Below are 14,170 nucleotides of genomic sequence, written 5' to 3'. Positions count from 1 at the left end.
CTCCCCCCCCCCCCCCCCCCCCTTCCGCTGCGGGAGTCAGAACCTCCTACAGAAGGCAGTTGGAAACTCGGCCTAAAGCTCCGTCCTCTGCAACAGTCAGCTGGGACGCACCATGGCCCACATAGACCCAACCAACCAGTCTGTCGGTAAGACACCAGCAAACTCTGGGCACCCGAGGTGAAATGAAACTCCTCCCCCAACGCTTCCCCATTGGCTCTAGTTACAGTAGTGCTGGGAAGCGCCAGAGGACCATTTGTACCCATGTACGGGAGGTGGGCTCCTCCTACATGTCTACATATGTCCTGGGTTCAACTTGGTTGGGAACGGTGACGTATGACCCATATCATAAGCATGACATTAACATTATCAAAGTCATGTTATTCAAGGGGGTGGTGTGGAAATGAAGGGACTGAGAGGAAGGTTGTGCTGGAAGGAGTCGGGGGCGAGAGGTGGTTGGAAGTGTGTGGGCGACAAATGGCCTTACTGACCTGGCTGGGCATCGGAGCTCTAGTGAGGAGAAACAGACCAGTTTGGAGATCGCGTCAGTCTATGACGTTATCCGGCACCAAAGGACAAACAGTCATCTGTGCACACTTCTGTCTTTCTCGCTCTCTCTCCATTCAATTGAATTCTAAGGAAATGAAGGGCTTTGCTGACATGGGAACATTTTGTTTACATTGCCAAATCAAGTGGAAGTAAAGGAAATGGAATTATTCACATGGAAACCTTTCACCTAACATTTTCAAAAGGATGAAAGCTTTCAAAATGTTCCATTATTTAGCTATGTACAGTGTTGTAACAATGTGCAAATAGTTACTAGTAAATGATAACTGAAAATAAGCAGAATGAAGAATAGGCCTATTGGTCATGTTTACAATGGTGTTTCGGCTCCAACGATTGCCCTTTTCACATGGAAACAAGACACAAATTATGCTGTTGTGATTGCACACTGCTGTATTTCGCCTAAAAGATAAGAGTGTAACAGCGTCTCAAATTCTTTGTGGTTCTCTGGGTACTTCCTTTCTCGCTAACTTTCTCCATTTGTCTTTCTCGAATTTACCATTCCCACCCTCTACCACAACCACACATACTCACAAAATATACATGCAAGCATGGATAGGCCACCACATACAGTCATACCTTAACCTGAAAACAACCCCGGCTCTAAACCTATGCCCAGTTAGAAGTTCTTCCCTTAACCTAACCGCTAAGCCCGAAATTGCACTTCACCTAGTGGGGACCGGAAAAAAACCCTGTTGTGAATGCTCTGTCTGGTTTAACTATTTTATGGGGACCTACATGCACTATCTGATCCCCACATGATCACACAGAACGTAATCACACAGCTGCACACGGCCATCTCTCCAATCAAATGCTAGATGCTGAGTCACCAGAGAGATAGGTAGGATGGATAAGTGATTGAGTGACAACGTGTATGTGTGTGTTTGTGTGTGTGTGCGTATATGTGTGTGTGAAGCATCTCTACTCATCGCTGGGCTGTGCCCCAGTCGTATCTAACTGACTTGAGAAACAGGGAGGTCAAACAATCTGTCTGTCTCTCTGTGAAGGTCACGGTAGACAAACCGGTCTTTGACATGCCTCTCCCACAAAGCACAATGACCCAACTGACACCATCAACAAAGCTTTCGTTATAAGATTCTGAGTGAGGAGTAAACAGCACTGGTCTTTCTGCCTAGTGTGGACACACAAAAGCAAGCGAGAACAAACACTCACAAACCCACATGCAGACACACTAAAACACTGACACACTCTGCAGAAAATCACTATCTAGGGAGCGTTTGTCTTCTATTAGAATACCTCAAGATTATAGATTTTTTTTGGGGGCTCTGAAAGGACAAATACAATCCTTTCAATTGAATATTAAATAGCTTCCCATCTGAATCAGTGAGTTTCAAAGTGCCGGTTTGGATTTTTTCTCTACAAAATTTGCATGCAGGGGGTATATTTTCCATTATTTATAAGAGTGTTCCAATGCGCCTGTCTAGCTGCTTTATTCAATACTGAATGCAGAGGTGGACCAGAGAGATGTATGATTACTGTGATTACTGTAACACACACACACATGGCAGATATAACATATTATATTTTTTGGTGAGGTAGCTGACGCTCATACATATATTATTGATTTAATTTAGTACCTACAGTACTTCATACACATTTCAAAGCTATATCAGACAGCTAGCATATTTGGAGATTGTGGGAACACTTTTGTTTTGGTTATGGGATAAAAACCATATATTTCCTAAATGGTTACACTGAAAAAATATATAATTTCTCTGAGAACAGAGTGAAACATTTGCATAATATGGGAACATAATTTTTTGGGGTTGCAGGTAGACTCTGAGAAAATAGTTGAACAACATACTGAAAACTGTCAATAACACTGCTATCTTATTCTTTGTTGAAATACATTTCCATTAATAATCATGAAAATAGTTATTTTCTAATTATGTCCTTTCAGACCTAATCGCCTTGTTCTCCATCCATGGATTTACTCCACTTGTAAAGTTGTACACAGAGTTGTACACAGAGGCTGGAAAAAGATGCAGGGAAAACAGAGCACTTGAATACCAAAACTAAATGCAACAGAACCAGAGAACAGAAACAACAACCACGACAGGGACAAAATAAAACAATGACTGACAATAAAAATGAGTGTTGGAGAGGACGTGTTGGAGAGGACGTGTTGGAGAGGCCGTGTTGGACAGGGCGTGTTGGAGAGGGCATGTTGGAGAGGCCGTGTTGGAGAGGGCGTGTTGGAGAGGCCGTGTTGGACAGGGCGTGCCAGGACGTGATACCACTGCACGCTAGTCCAGCAAACAGACTTAATTTTAATAGAAATAAGCATTCATTAAGATCAGGTCTGACCAATCAGCGGGCACATCGGAACACATGCTAGAAGACAGAGTTAATGAGTACAAGGGGGAAATCAAATTTTCACATGGGAGCTTTGGGTGTTGCATCACATTAATCAATAATTAAATTGAGTACATAAATCTTGATAGCTTTTTTAATTTAAATGTAATAAACAATATGTCTAGTATGGTTGAAAATCTGAAAACATTCACTGACATAAATTTGCCCAAGAAAAGAGGGTCAACACTTTATTTGGATAAAGTAGGTGCTTTACAAACTACAGACAGCCCATAACCTTTTATTGAACTATCTACTAACACTAACCCTAAGCCAAACCATAAACCTCATCACATACCTAAGCCTAACAATCTCCCTAAGCCAAACCAAAAATGTCATCATATACCTAAGCCTAACAATCTCCCTAAACCAAACCCTAACACTTATTTTAACCCTAACATATTTTGGATGGTCAAGATTATAATCTGTAGCTGCTGTCAACTAGGAAAAAATAAGAAAATGCTTACTAGATTTAAGGATAGGTTTAGGTCAGAGTTAGCAAGCATTTAGTTAGGGAAAGGGTTAGGGTGAGTTTAAGTTTTGGGTTTGTGTTACTAGATCAGGTAACTGAAATGTTGTTCATATTATGTTCATAGTTCTGTAAAGAACCTACAGACTGACTATACAAAGAAAGTCTTACAAAGAAGAGAAAGACAAAGAGGAAAGCTACTTTTTCACGCCACTGTAGGGTTCCTTCACACAATTTGATTCGATAACCTACTGAGAACAAACAGAGAGAGAGAAAGCAGGAAGGGGAGCAGAGAGAGAGAGAGACAAATATGATTTTAAAGTCCCAGATAATTGCATTCCAGCCATGCCATTCAAACATGTTCCAATGAGTCACTGTACAGTCTGCGTTCTAAATGGCAGCTAAATGACAGCACTACTTTGGTCAAAGTAGTGCCCTAAAAAGCCTGGTAGAGGCTTTCGTTTGGGACTGGGCCACCGTGTAGCCAGTGTCTGAGATTCACAAAGTATATAGGTGGGTGGTTGGAAAAATCAAATGGTCTGAATATTGCCGAGCATTTTATCCAAATGGTTGGGCCTCCATCAGTCACTTAAAAAGGAGTAACGGCATAATTTTGAAATGTTTCACAGTACCTGAATCTGTCTGTCTCACGGTCTTGGACTAATCTCACACATGGAGAACAGGACAGTGTTAGAGTGACATCACAGGGCCATGAGCCCCTCTCCCTCATTGCAGCCCTCCGTGGTAGGTACAACTGTAGCACAGGGCTACAATGGCAGAACTACAGTAGCAGAGCTACAACAAGAGAGCTAAAGCAGCAGAGCTACAACAGGAGAGCCACAACAGGAGAGCTACAACAGGAGAGCCACAACAGGAGAGCTACAACAGGAGAGCTAAAGTAGCAGAGCTGCAACAGCAAAGCTACAGTAGCAGGGGACCACTGACAGAGAAATAACAGCAGAGCTACAATGGCAGAGCTACAATGGCAGAGCTACAATGGCAGAGCTACAGTGGCAGAGCTACAGTGGCAGAGCTACAGTGGCAGAGCTACAATGGCAGAGCTACAGTGGCAGAGCTACAGTGGCAGAGCTACAACAGAAACCGGTGATGATCACAGGGTATCTTTGCACTCAAATAAGCCCATAAAGTCAACAGGCTACACAATAAATGTTTCTAAAGACAGGCGGACTGATTTGATTTTGATAGTGGGTATGCCAGATATTTTAAAATGGGAGAAGGAGTTGGCTACATTTCTTGTCATTGGCTGTGTTTTGTTGTGAGCATTTGTGTCATGAAAAAATGCATCACAAGAGAGATATGAAGCAAACATTGGGATTCAGGTATTTTGACACATTTCCTGCATTTTGCCGGTGTTCCCCGTCTGAGGGCTAATGGAGCTGACATCCGAGCCAGAACGGAACCCTGTTCAATAGAAATTGATTGAATCTCCATACTCCATAAATAAGATGCTAGCTTGAGCCAAAGACACTTCCAGTATTCCCCCAAGGAAGGCTTTACTCCTTTCCCTCGACCTAAATGCTTAGATATACAGCGCAGAGGAATAGCATTTGTCTGTAAATAAAGTCTGCCGCTGACCTGCAAAACACACAGAGGTCTGTTCATCGTCTTTTTAAATGGATTAAATAACACTGGAGACTGATGATTGCGATACTAAGACTGTCAGCATTTGGATCTGGAATGAATTTGTCCGTTTCACCAGGCAGGACCCAGGCTAACTCGATTGTAGACTGTCATTTGCCACGGTTCCTGGATAGGGTTTCTACATAATCTCATATTATGATAATATAATCCGGCAACCACGTAATATGACATAGTGGTCTGATCACCAACTGCCCCAGTCAATGAAGGGGCACACAACCCCCAACTGATGCAATGCAACCCCAACAAAGTGGTCTGCCTGGGTTGTAATCAGGGTTTCCTGTGGAACAGCTCCCAATCTTCCTATAAAGTGGCCAGTAAAGAGAACATCAGGGCCACAACCACCCAATTAGGACCAGTTGGTTAACAAAGGTCATCAAAGGAAATATAACAGCACATCTCAAAAATTTTACTCTAATTACTTTACCCTTTTCAAAAAACCTTTTGATCTTTCTGCTTGTGGAGCAGTAGTTTCTCTCCAAACCTCAGGACACAGTGGGCCTAATGCATCAGAAATATCCAAATTAGCAGCTTCACAACAACAATTAGTAGTCTCTGGGGCCAGGTGTTGTTTCACCACCAACTTTGAACAACTGTAAACACTATCACTACACTGGTCTGCTGTCTGGTACTCCGTCTGTCTCTCTGTGTCCCTCTCTCCCTCTCCCTTTCTTCATCTCTCTCTTTCCCCAATCTCTCCATCTACCTCTCTCCCTGTCTCTAACTCACTCTTGAATGTCTTTATGCATGCTGCTCTCTCTCTGTTTTTCTTTATCTCACTATTTGTTCTGTGTTGTTTCCGTCCCTGTCTCTACACATCCCTCAGACTCTCTCTCTTTTATCTCAACACCCAGTGTATGTTGTTTTGTGCAGCATAGTAAGTTCCTACTGAGCCATCCCTAAGTACAGTATGTTTAAAGCAGAGGCCTGAGTAATGTCCAAATACAATTAGTCAGAACAGGTCCACGGGTCTCAGTCTTCAACATAACAGGTTCTAGTCAACAGAAGAGAAAAAGAGATTCCATCAACAGAAATGAACAGAGGTTCCACTTAATATAACTGAGGTTCTATTCAATAAAAGAGAAAAAAGACAGGTCCTTCTCAACAGAAAAGAACAAAGAACAATTCCAATATATAGAAGAAAGGTGTTTCCTTCCTATAACAATGTGTGTGGGGAGTACAGTATACTTCTGCTACAAACTATATGGGGTTATGAACACATGCTGTGTGACTGATTTAGCCCACTGCAGTAACAGGTTATGATACCATGCTGATTCTATTAAACAGTAAGCGTCAGAGACATTCTGGTCTCATTGAACATACAGTGCCATTTAACCTACTTCTCCTCCCTGGTTACTGTCTATTTCTTTAGCTGGTATGCTGTACTTCATCCTAGATAGCCTCTCTGTCAGTTCTCTAACACAAAGGAAGAAGCTTGTTGCTTCTGCTCTCACTGTAGTCTAATAAAACGCAGATGATCAATTATTGACGAGCAGCTCAGCACTCATTTGCAGTTCAATTATTAAGAGGGCTGATCATGAGAAAGCTCTGGTCATGAATCCATTATGGAGTGCTCTGGAGGAGATTAAAGTGTGAGATATGCCAGGTATGTGTGTGTCTGTGTGAGTGTGGGTGTATGTCTGTGTGTGTGTGTGTGTGTGTGCGCGTGCATGTGTGCATATTCACTTCAAACAAGAAAATGCTGCTGTATTAGGAGGAAGCACACTTTGACTGCTTTTCTGCCTGCCAATGTATTTCTCAGACAGTGGTTTTGGGAGAGGTTCAGTGTATGTGTCTCAGTCAATCCTGACTGATTTGTAGGATTTTCTATCATTTAGTCTGTTATAATACCAGTCATATCCTCCAGTCTGTTATAATACCAGTCCTATCCCCCAGTCTGTTATAATACCAGACCTATCCCCTAGTCAGTTATAATACCAGTCCTATCCTCCAGTCTGTTATAATACCAGTCCTATCCTCTAGTCTGTTATAATACCAGTGCTATCCCCCAGTCTGTTATAATACCAGTCCTATCCTCCAGTCTGTAATAATACCAGTCCTATCCTCCAGTCTGTTATAATACCAGTCCAATCCTCCAGTCTGTTATAATACCAGTCCTATCCCCTAGTCTGTAATAATACCAGTCCTATCCTCCAGTCTGTTATAATACCAGTCCTATCCCCTAGTCTGTAATAATACCAGTCCTATCCTCCAGTCTGTTATAATACCAGTCCTATCCTCCAGTCTGTTAAAGTACCAGTCCTATCCCCTAGTCTGTTATAATACCAGTCCTATCCTCCAGTCTGTTATAATACCAGTCCTATCCCCTAGTCTGTAATAATACCAGTCCTATCCTCCAGTCTGTTATAATACCAGTCCTATCCCCTAGTCTGTAATAATACCAGTCCTATCCTCCAGTCTGTTATAATACCAGTCCTATCCTCCAGTCTGTTATAATACCAGTCCTATCCCCTAGTCTGTAATAATACCAGTCCTATCCTCCAGTCTGTTATAATACCAGTCCTATCCCCTAGTCTGTAATAATACCAGTCCTATCCTCCAGTCTGTTATAATACCAGTCCTATCCTCAAGTCAGTTATAATACCAGTCCTATCCTCCAGTCTGTTATAGTACCAGTCCTATCCCCTAGTCTGTTATAATACCAGTCCTATCCCCTAGTCTGTTATAATACCAGTCCTATCCCCTAGTCTGTAATAATACCAGTCCTATCCTCCAGTCTGTTATAATACCAGTCCTATCCTCCAGTCTGTTATAATACCAGTCCTATCCTCCAGTCTCTTAAAGTACCAGTCCTATCCTCCATCTACCACAGCCCCAATAGTGCCATGACAGCACAGCTAAGGCAGGATAAATATTCCACAAGCTCTCGCTCTTTTTGTACCACTCCTTTCCGTCTAAAAGCATGCAACATGACAAGTATTATGTCCGTGTGGGATGGTGCAGTTGTCTCATGTTCATGTGACTCACAGCATGATTCTCTCCGAGGCATTTACATTCACTCACTCCACCTAACACTCAATTTTACAGTCCATAGACTTTAACAGTAACTGCTCCTCAGGCAAATGAGCGAGAGAAGAAGAGAAGGAAAGAGAGCCTTGCGCAACGTGAAGATCAGACATAAAGTACATCCCATCCTTCCGAAGGATTATTGTCTGCTGTTTGCTGCAGTATGCAAATGTGAGAAACTGGCGCACGCGTGCGTGTCGGCGTGTGTGTTTTGCTGATGACAGGCAGAGTAACAGAGGAAGGTTAAGTACAGGTCAGCGGACGTATTCTCCCGTGTCACGCCAGTGGCCGTGAGCCTGCTCCAGGAGTCTCCATGTCTCCCTCCGTGGGTCTCCCTCCGTGGGTCTCCCTCCGTGGGTCTCCCTCCATGGGTCTCCCTCCGTGTGAGGACAGAGTCATCTCCCCAGGGAAGACGGACAGGTGGGCGGTTGGGCGCTCAGACCCAATAGCACACACATGCTCCTTCAGTCCCAGCATACCAGTACCATACCACACAGCGGAAACATCACCGGTGTTTAAAGCACCGATCTGGTGAGAGACAGAGAGAGAGAGGGACCCTTCTCACGGATTAAGCCACAGAGCTGGCCAACAGAAATATCCCTTACCCACTGCGATCCTTTATCGCAGACTGTTTTTGGACAACTACATCATCTCAGAGGCTCTGTTATGTTACCTAACGACATCAACCGCGCCAAAAGCTCTGTATTAAAATTGGACTTATTCCAACTGCTGGATTTATATTGCAGTGCTGCGAATGTCTTGGACACACTGAAATGGGTCTCCATCGGGGAGGTTCGTGCAGAAGCCGTGGCGGTGTAATCCTGCAGAGCGATTTTGCCGGCCGGCACTCTGTTCTGTATTTTTCCATTCCGTTCCCTGTTGTTAGGTAAACAGATTAGAGGCTGGCAACCCTGTCACACAGCTTGATGGACTGGACAACTTGAATCACACTGGCACAGAGGCAGCAGCCAAAACGGCACCCTATTATAGCCCTGAAGTGCACTACCTTGGACCAGGACCCATTTTTTTTGGTGAAACCGTGCCTTTTGGCATGAAACCAACGAATGGTGGAAGTGAGCCACAGGGACTGGTCAGCATATATCTGTTCTTTCCCTGTTTCCATTTCCACCCGGCATTGAACACATTTTTTAAGTATTTGTGATTGAATATAAGAGAGATACGATTTGGCAGACAGAGAGAGAAAGAGAGAGAGTGAAAAAACGAGTAAAGAGGACTTGGACACCAAGAAGACCTTAAATCATAATTAGGGCAAGAGTAGGTGAGGAGCAAATCAGAGAGGAAGTTGGGGTTGAGCGAGTGAACGTCAACCTCATCCTTTACCGGTAATTCATGCTAAATAGGCCAACATGTGGTTGCTTGCCTGGGTTGACAGGTGTGGTTCAGAACCGCAAGGACTGTTACCCTATTCCCCTCATTGCACAACACTCTTGGCCTCTGACAACAGGGCAACTTCATACATTCGTTTGAGAAACCCCACCCCCAAACGATTCACATGCTTTGAGATGCCTGATAACAGGATGTGGGGTGTTGAACATTTGTTATAAATAAAACACACCCCGTCTGTGACATAGGTATAGTCTCAAACACCTACACACACACACACACACACGTTCACACTCATCCAATGCAACGCTGTTACTGTTTGCAATTTATCCTGATGCCTGATGACTTTACCCTACCTGCATGAACATATTACCATAACACGGTGGTACCCTTCACAGTGATTTGGTTCTGATACTCCCTGTGTATACACAGCCTCTGCATTGCTATTAATTGCATATTCATCCCTCTTATGATGTAATTTTCATCCCGGCTTACATTTTAATTCTGCAGAGTGTGGAAAGGACTGGTAAGTAAGCATTTCATGGTAAACCGCTGTATTTGGCACTGTGCAACCCATTCAAATTAATTTGTTTTATTCTGAGTTCAGAATGTCTCTGTGTCTTAGTTAAATTGATCTGGTTGGAGCTCGTGGCTTTAGCTGACGAGACAACAATGAGCTTCCCCAGATGATTTCCCGCTCCCAGACTTGCCGGAGAGAGGAGAGGGAAGGAATTAGGGATAGATCAAGAGACAAAGAGATATACGAGGAAAATAACTGGGTGTGGGCGGGAGGGAGACAGAAGAAGTGAAAGATTGGGAGAAAAGCGAAAATGAAAGAGAAGAGGGCAGCACCCACCTTCACAGAGCGGGATCAATTTGTTTCCAGGTCCAAGTAGGACACAAACAAAACCAAGTTTGTCATTGATGGAGCATCTTAATGAGGGAGTCTAGATTAATGAGGCTGATTATAGCAGCAGGCCTGCTATTACAAAAAGGAAGACAGACAGACATATCTAAAGTGGCACCCTTTTCCCTGTTCAGTCCCATTTTGGGCATAGACACATGTAAGCAGATCTAGTATTAGTAACTAAAATCTGGGAAACACTCTTGCAACCTTGGCCACAGCTAAACAACATTCACTTTTCTGCACACCGCAGCAAATGGTTTTGCAACTGAAAACAAATAAGTGTGTTTCCTCATTTTTGACTTTTTTTTTTTTTTTTTCATTTCACATTTGTCTAACTAGGCCAGTCAGCAAGACAGCTGAGAAACAATTCCAATTTTCAATGACTACATGGCCAAAGGATTACAGATGCAAAAAGACAGGTCACACAGTCAGGATACAAATAACAAAAAAGTACATCTGTGTAAGCTATATAAGAGGTTAGAAAACTAGTGCTTTGACATTTGAGTTTTCAATAAAACATCAGGCAACCAACAGAATTCCAAAGAGGCCAAATGGTCAGTGGCCAAATTGCAGGTGCAACAGTCACATAAACTGCATTATTATTCAATGTGTTAAGGGGAACAGCCTAAGAAATCATGACAGTATATACCGAACTTTGACAGATTGCATCAACAAAAAAGAACAGTGGTAGCAAGTTGAATCTGACTGAGAGGGATACACAGACACTTAACAGTATAGTGGCTCAGTGCCCCAAAAACACAACCTTCAAAAATATCCACAGAATTCAACCAGTACTCTCAACAGGGTCTTGAACTTCACAAAGCTGGAATTTATGTCAGAGCTGTCATTTGAAAACAGCTTATATTCAAGGCCAACGAACAAGACGCTTAACATAGTGTAAGGAGAACAAAATCTAGACGCCTGAGCAAGGGAAACAAGAAACAAGGCAAGCCTAATTCAGCCGGCCCACAATAGAAAATGTTGCCATCTCAAAATTCATACCTGGGGCGCACACCTGAAAGGCTGTGTTGTTAACCACTACACCACCAAGCAGTACATGTGCCAGCTGTCAGTATAGCCTTTTGTCTATACTGACACCTGGCATCTGTATATCCTGAACAAATCCTCTTTTGCCATTGGCCATTTTAATAGCTAATTGGCTATTCGTGAATGACATTGATACAGTTAAACCGACTAACGTTTCTTACTTAGTTTACCTCCACCACAAATAGCGTTTATGTATGCCGTTTGCCACTGGCCGTTTTAACAGCGTATTAACCAGTAATAAGCTTTACACAGTATCTACTAACTTACTGGAATTAGTCATAAGAATTGAGCAATTGCTAGCGAGTCTGCCAAAGCTATTTCATTTCATGGCAAAACAATGTACTTTATTCTTTAATTCCTGAATTATATTTATACAGTAACTATCAATAAAGACAACGATAACTAACTTTTTCATCAAGTGAAAAGATGAGAGAACCATGGAATCTACCAGAATAATTAATGAATGTTGTTGGTCTCAACAGATTCGAACTTAGGTCCCCCACATGAGAGGCACTGTCTTTAACAGCTACGCCACGGCATTACATGTTTCAGCAGTTGCTAGACTCCAATAAGGATTGTGTTAAACTGACTAACGTTTCTTATTAAGTTTACCTCCACCATAGCATCTATGAACTGTATTGCTTTTGCCACTGGCCGTTTTAACAGCTTATTAGCCAGTAATAGGCTTACTAGTATCTACTAACTTCCAAGAATAATCATAAGAATTGAGCAATTCCTGGCGAGACTGAAGATTAACCTTTCCATGCCAGAAACAGCTGCTATATTTCAGTTAAGGATTATTATAAAATAAGGCAGCAAATGTGTTGGTCTATCCTGACCCAAAACACATGCATGGATGCGTACTTTGAAAATCCACCAGAAACAGTCGCAATATAACCATAAACTGTTTTATTTCAGGCTTACTATAATATAGATACTAACGGTTTTAGCCAGCAAAGGTTTCGTCCATACGGAATAATTCCTAATGCATACATCACTTCGCCTGCGAGGAGATACAAACTTGGAACCTGTAGTTCACAAGTCCACTTCTCTAACCACTACGCTATTTAACAAGGTGTAGTCAGTCAGTCATTCGCTCTTCTTACCCGGCTCGGCTTATGCGGTCCGGCAAAACGTAATAAGTTCTGATCTTTCATCTTATTCTCTACATCTGAAACGGTTTACATTTGGAGAAAGCCAAAGGACGTATTCAGCCCATAACATCTGCTGTTAACCGTTAAACATTGTAGGGGATTCTTAATGGTATGGGCAGCCATTTTTTGGGAGTCATTGGGTCCCATGATTGCTCTGCATGGTTGTATAACAGCAAAGGAATATGAGGCCATTTTACAGGACCAGGTGCATCCTATGGAGGAAACACTGTTCCCTCATGGTGTTCCAATATTCCACAATGATAATGCCCCCATACTCACTGCTAAACTAATTCAAGAGGGGTTGCAGGAACACCAGGTTGTGGTCAAATGCCTTCCATGTCATCCACAGTCACAAAACGTGAACATCATTTAAACTATATGGGATTTCCATCTCCTTCATCCCTCAAAGGGATGCTTGTACCGCAGCACACATTTCCGGACTTCCTGAAAGAATTCCAAGAAGGATTGGAGCTGTTCTGAAGTCAAAGAGTGGCCCTACTACTTATTAGGTCCTTGATATTAATACAGCTCTTGTCTTTCCAAAAAAGTAGAAAAGGAAGGTTTTGAGTGAGGAACAGAAGGGTTAAAATTAAGAGACCACTGCAAATTGAACGCTTCTGCTCCTCACTCAAAACGTTCCTTTTCAACTTTTTTGGAAAGGAAAGAGAAAGGTGAAGTGGTCTCTTAATTTTTTGCGGAGCTAAATATTGTCAGGCGTTTGTTATTTCGTCCACCCCTATAAACATCCAGAGCTGGTGACTAAGGCAGTGCGGTAAATTACATTAACTAATATTTTTTTGGTGGCAAGCTACTGTAGTACACTACTAAGCCATAAGCCATGTATATACTTGGCAGTGTGGGTGAAGGATGCCTTGTTGTGGAACAAGAAACCAATTCTGGATTTAACTTTAGACTGAAGGTTATTGTTATGGGTATTGAATGAGAATGCCTCCTCCTATTGTGCATCAAAGGCCTGGAATAGCCTATAATCTGTTTCACCTTGAAGTATGAGTGCCACTTAATGAGTTTGAAATGAATGCAAGACTGCTGAAGGGTCTTAATGTTGATGTAGACTGAATAAAGCTGTTGTTGTGTTTGTGTTGTACGGTATTTTTGAAATTGTATATTGTTGGACTGATCATTGCCATGTACTTGGCCAAGTCTTCTGTTGCAAAAGAGTCTATACAGTGGGGAGAACAAGTATTTAATACACTGCCGCTTTTGCAGGTTTTCACACTTACAAAGAATGTAGAAGTCTGCAATTATTATCATAGGTACTCTTCAACTGTCAGTGACAGAATCTAAAACAAAAATCCAGAAAATCACATTGTATGATTTCAAGTAATTAATTTGCATTTTATTACATGACATAAGTATTTGATACATCAGAAAAGCAGAACTTAATATTTGGTACAGAAACCTTCACAATTACAGAGATCATACATTTCCTGTAGTTCTTGACCAGGTTTGCACACACTGCAGGAGGGATTTTGGCCCACTCCTCCATACAGACCTTTAGGTTTCGGGACTGTCGGCAACACAGACTTTCAGCTCCCTCCAAATAATTTCTATTGGGTTCAGGTCTGGAGACTGGCTAGGCCACTCCAGGATCTTGAGATGCTTGTTACG

At 42.4% G+C, this 14,170-nt stretch overlaps 1 protein-coding gene across 7 annotated transcripts in view; it reads right to left on the bottom strand.

Annotated features, from left to right (window-relative positions):
* The window catches only part of abca2 (ATP-binding cassette, sub-family A (ABC1), member 2), a 79,169-nt gene that overhangs the window by 50,735 nt on the left and 14,264 nt on the right, over positions 1-14,170 (bottom strand). Inside the window, exon 1 of one of the 7 annotated variants that reach the window (XM_020052573.2) lies at positions 489-535. The exons of the other annotated variants lie outside the window; for them this stretch is intronic. Coding sequence (XP_019908132.2) covers positions 489-500 — 12 coding nt within the window. The 5' untranslated portion in view covers positions 501-535. Of the gene's footprint in view, positions 1-488; positions 536-14,170 lie in introns of those variants that run through there. 7 annotated transcript variants of the gene reach the window in all.

Source organism: Esox lucius, chromosome 13, assembly GCF_011004845.1.
Source record: "Esox lucius isolate fEsoLuc1 chromosome 13, fEsoLuc1.pri, whole genome shotgun sequence".
NCBI lineage: Eukaryota > Metazoa > Chordata > Actinopteri > Esociformes > Esocidae > Esox > Esox lucius.
The sequence above is the reverse complement of the archived record's forward strand: the minus strand, read 5'-3'. Positions and strand labels throughout refer to the sequence as shown.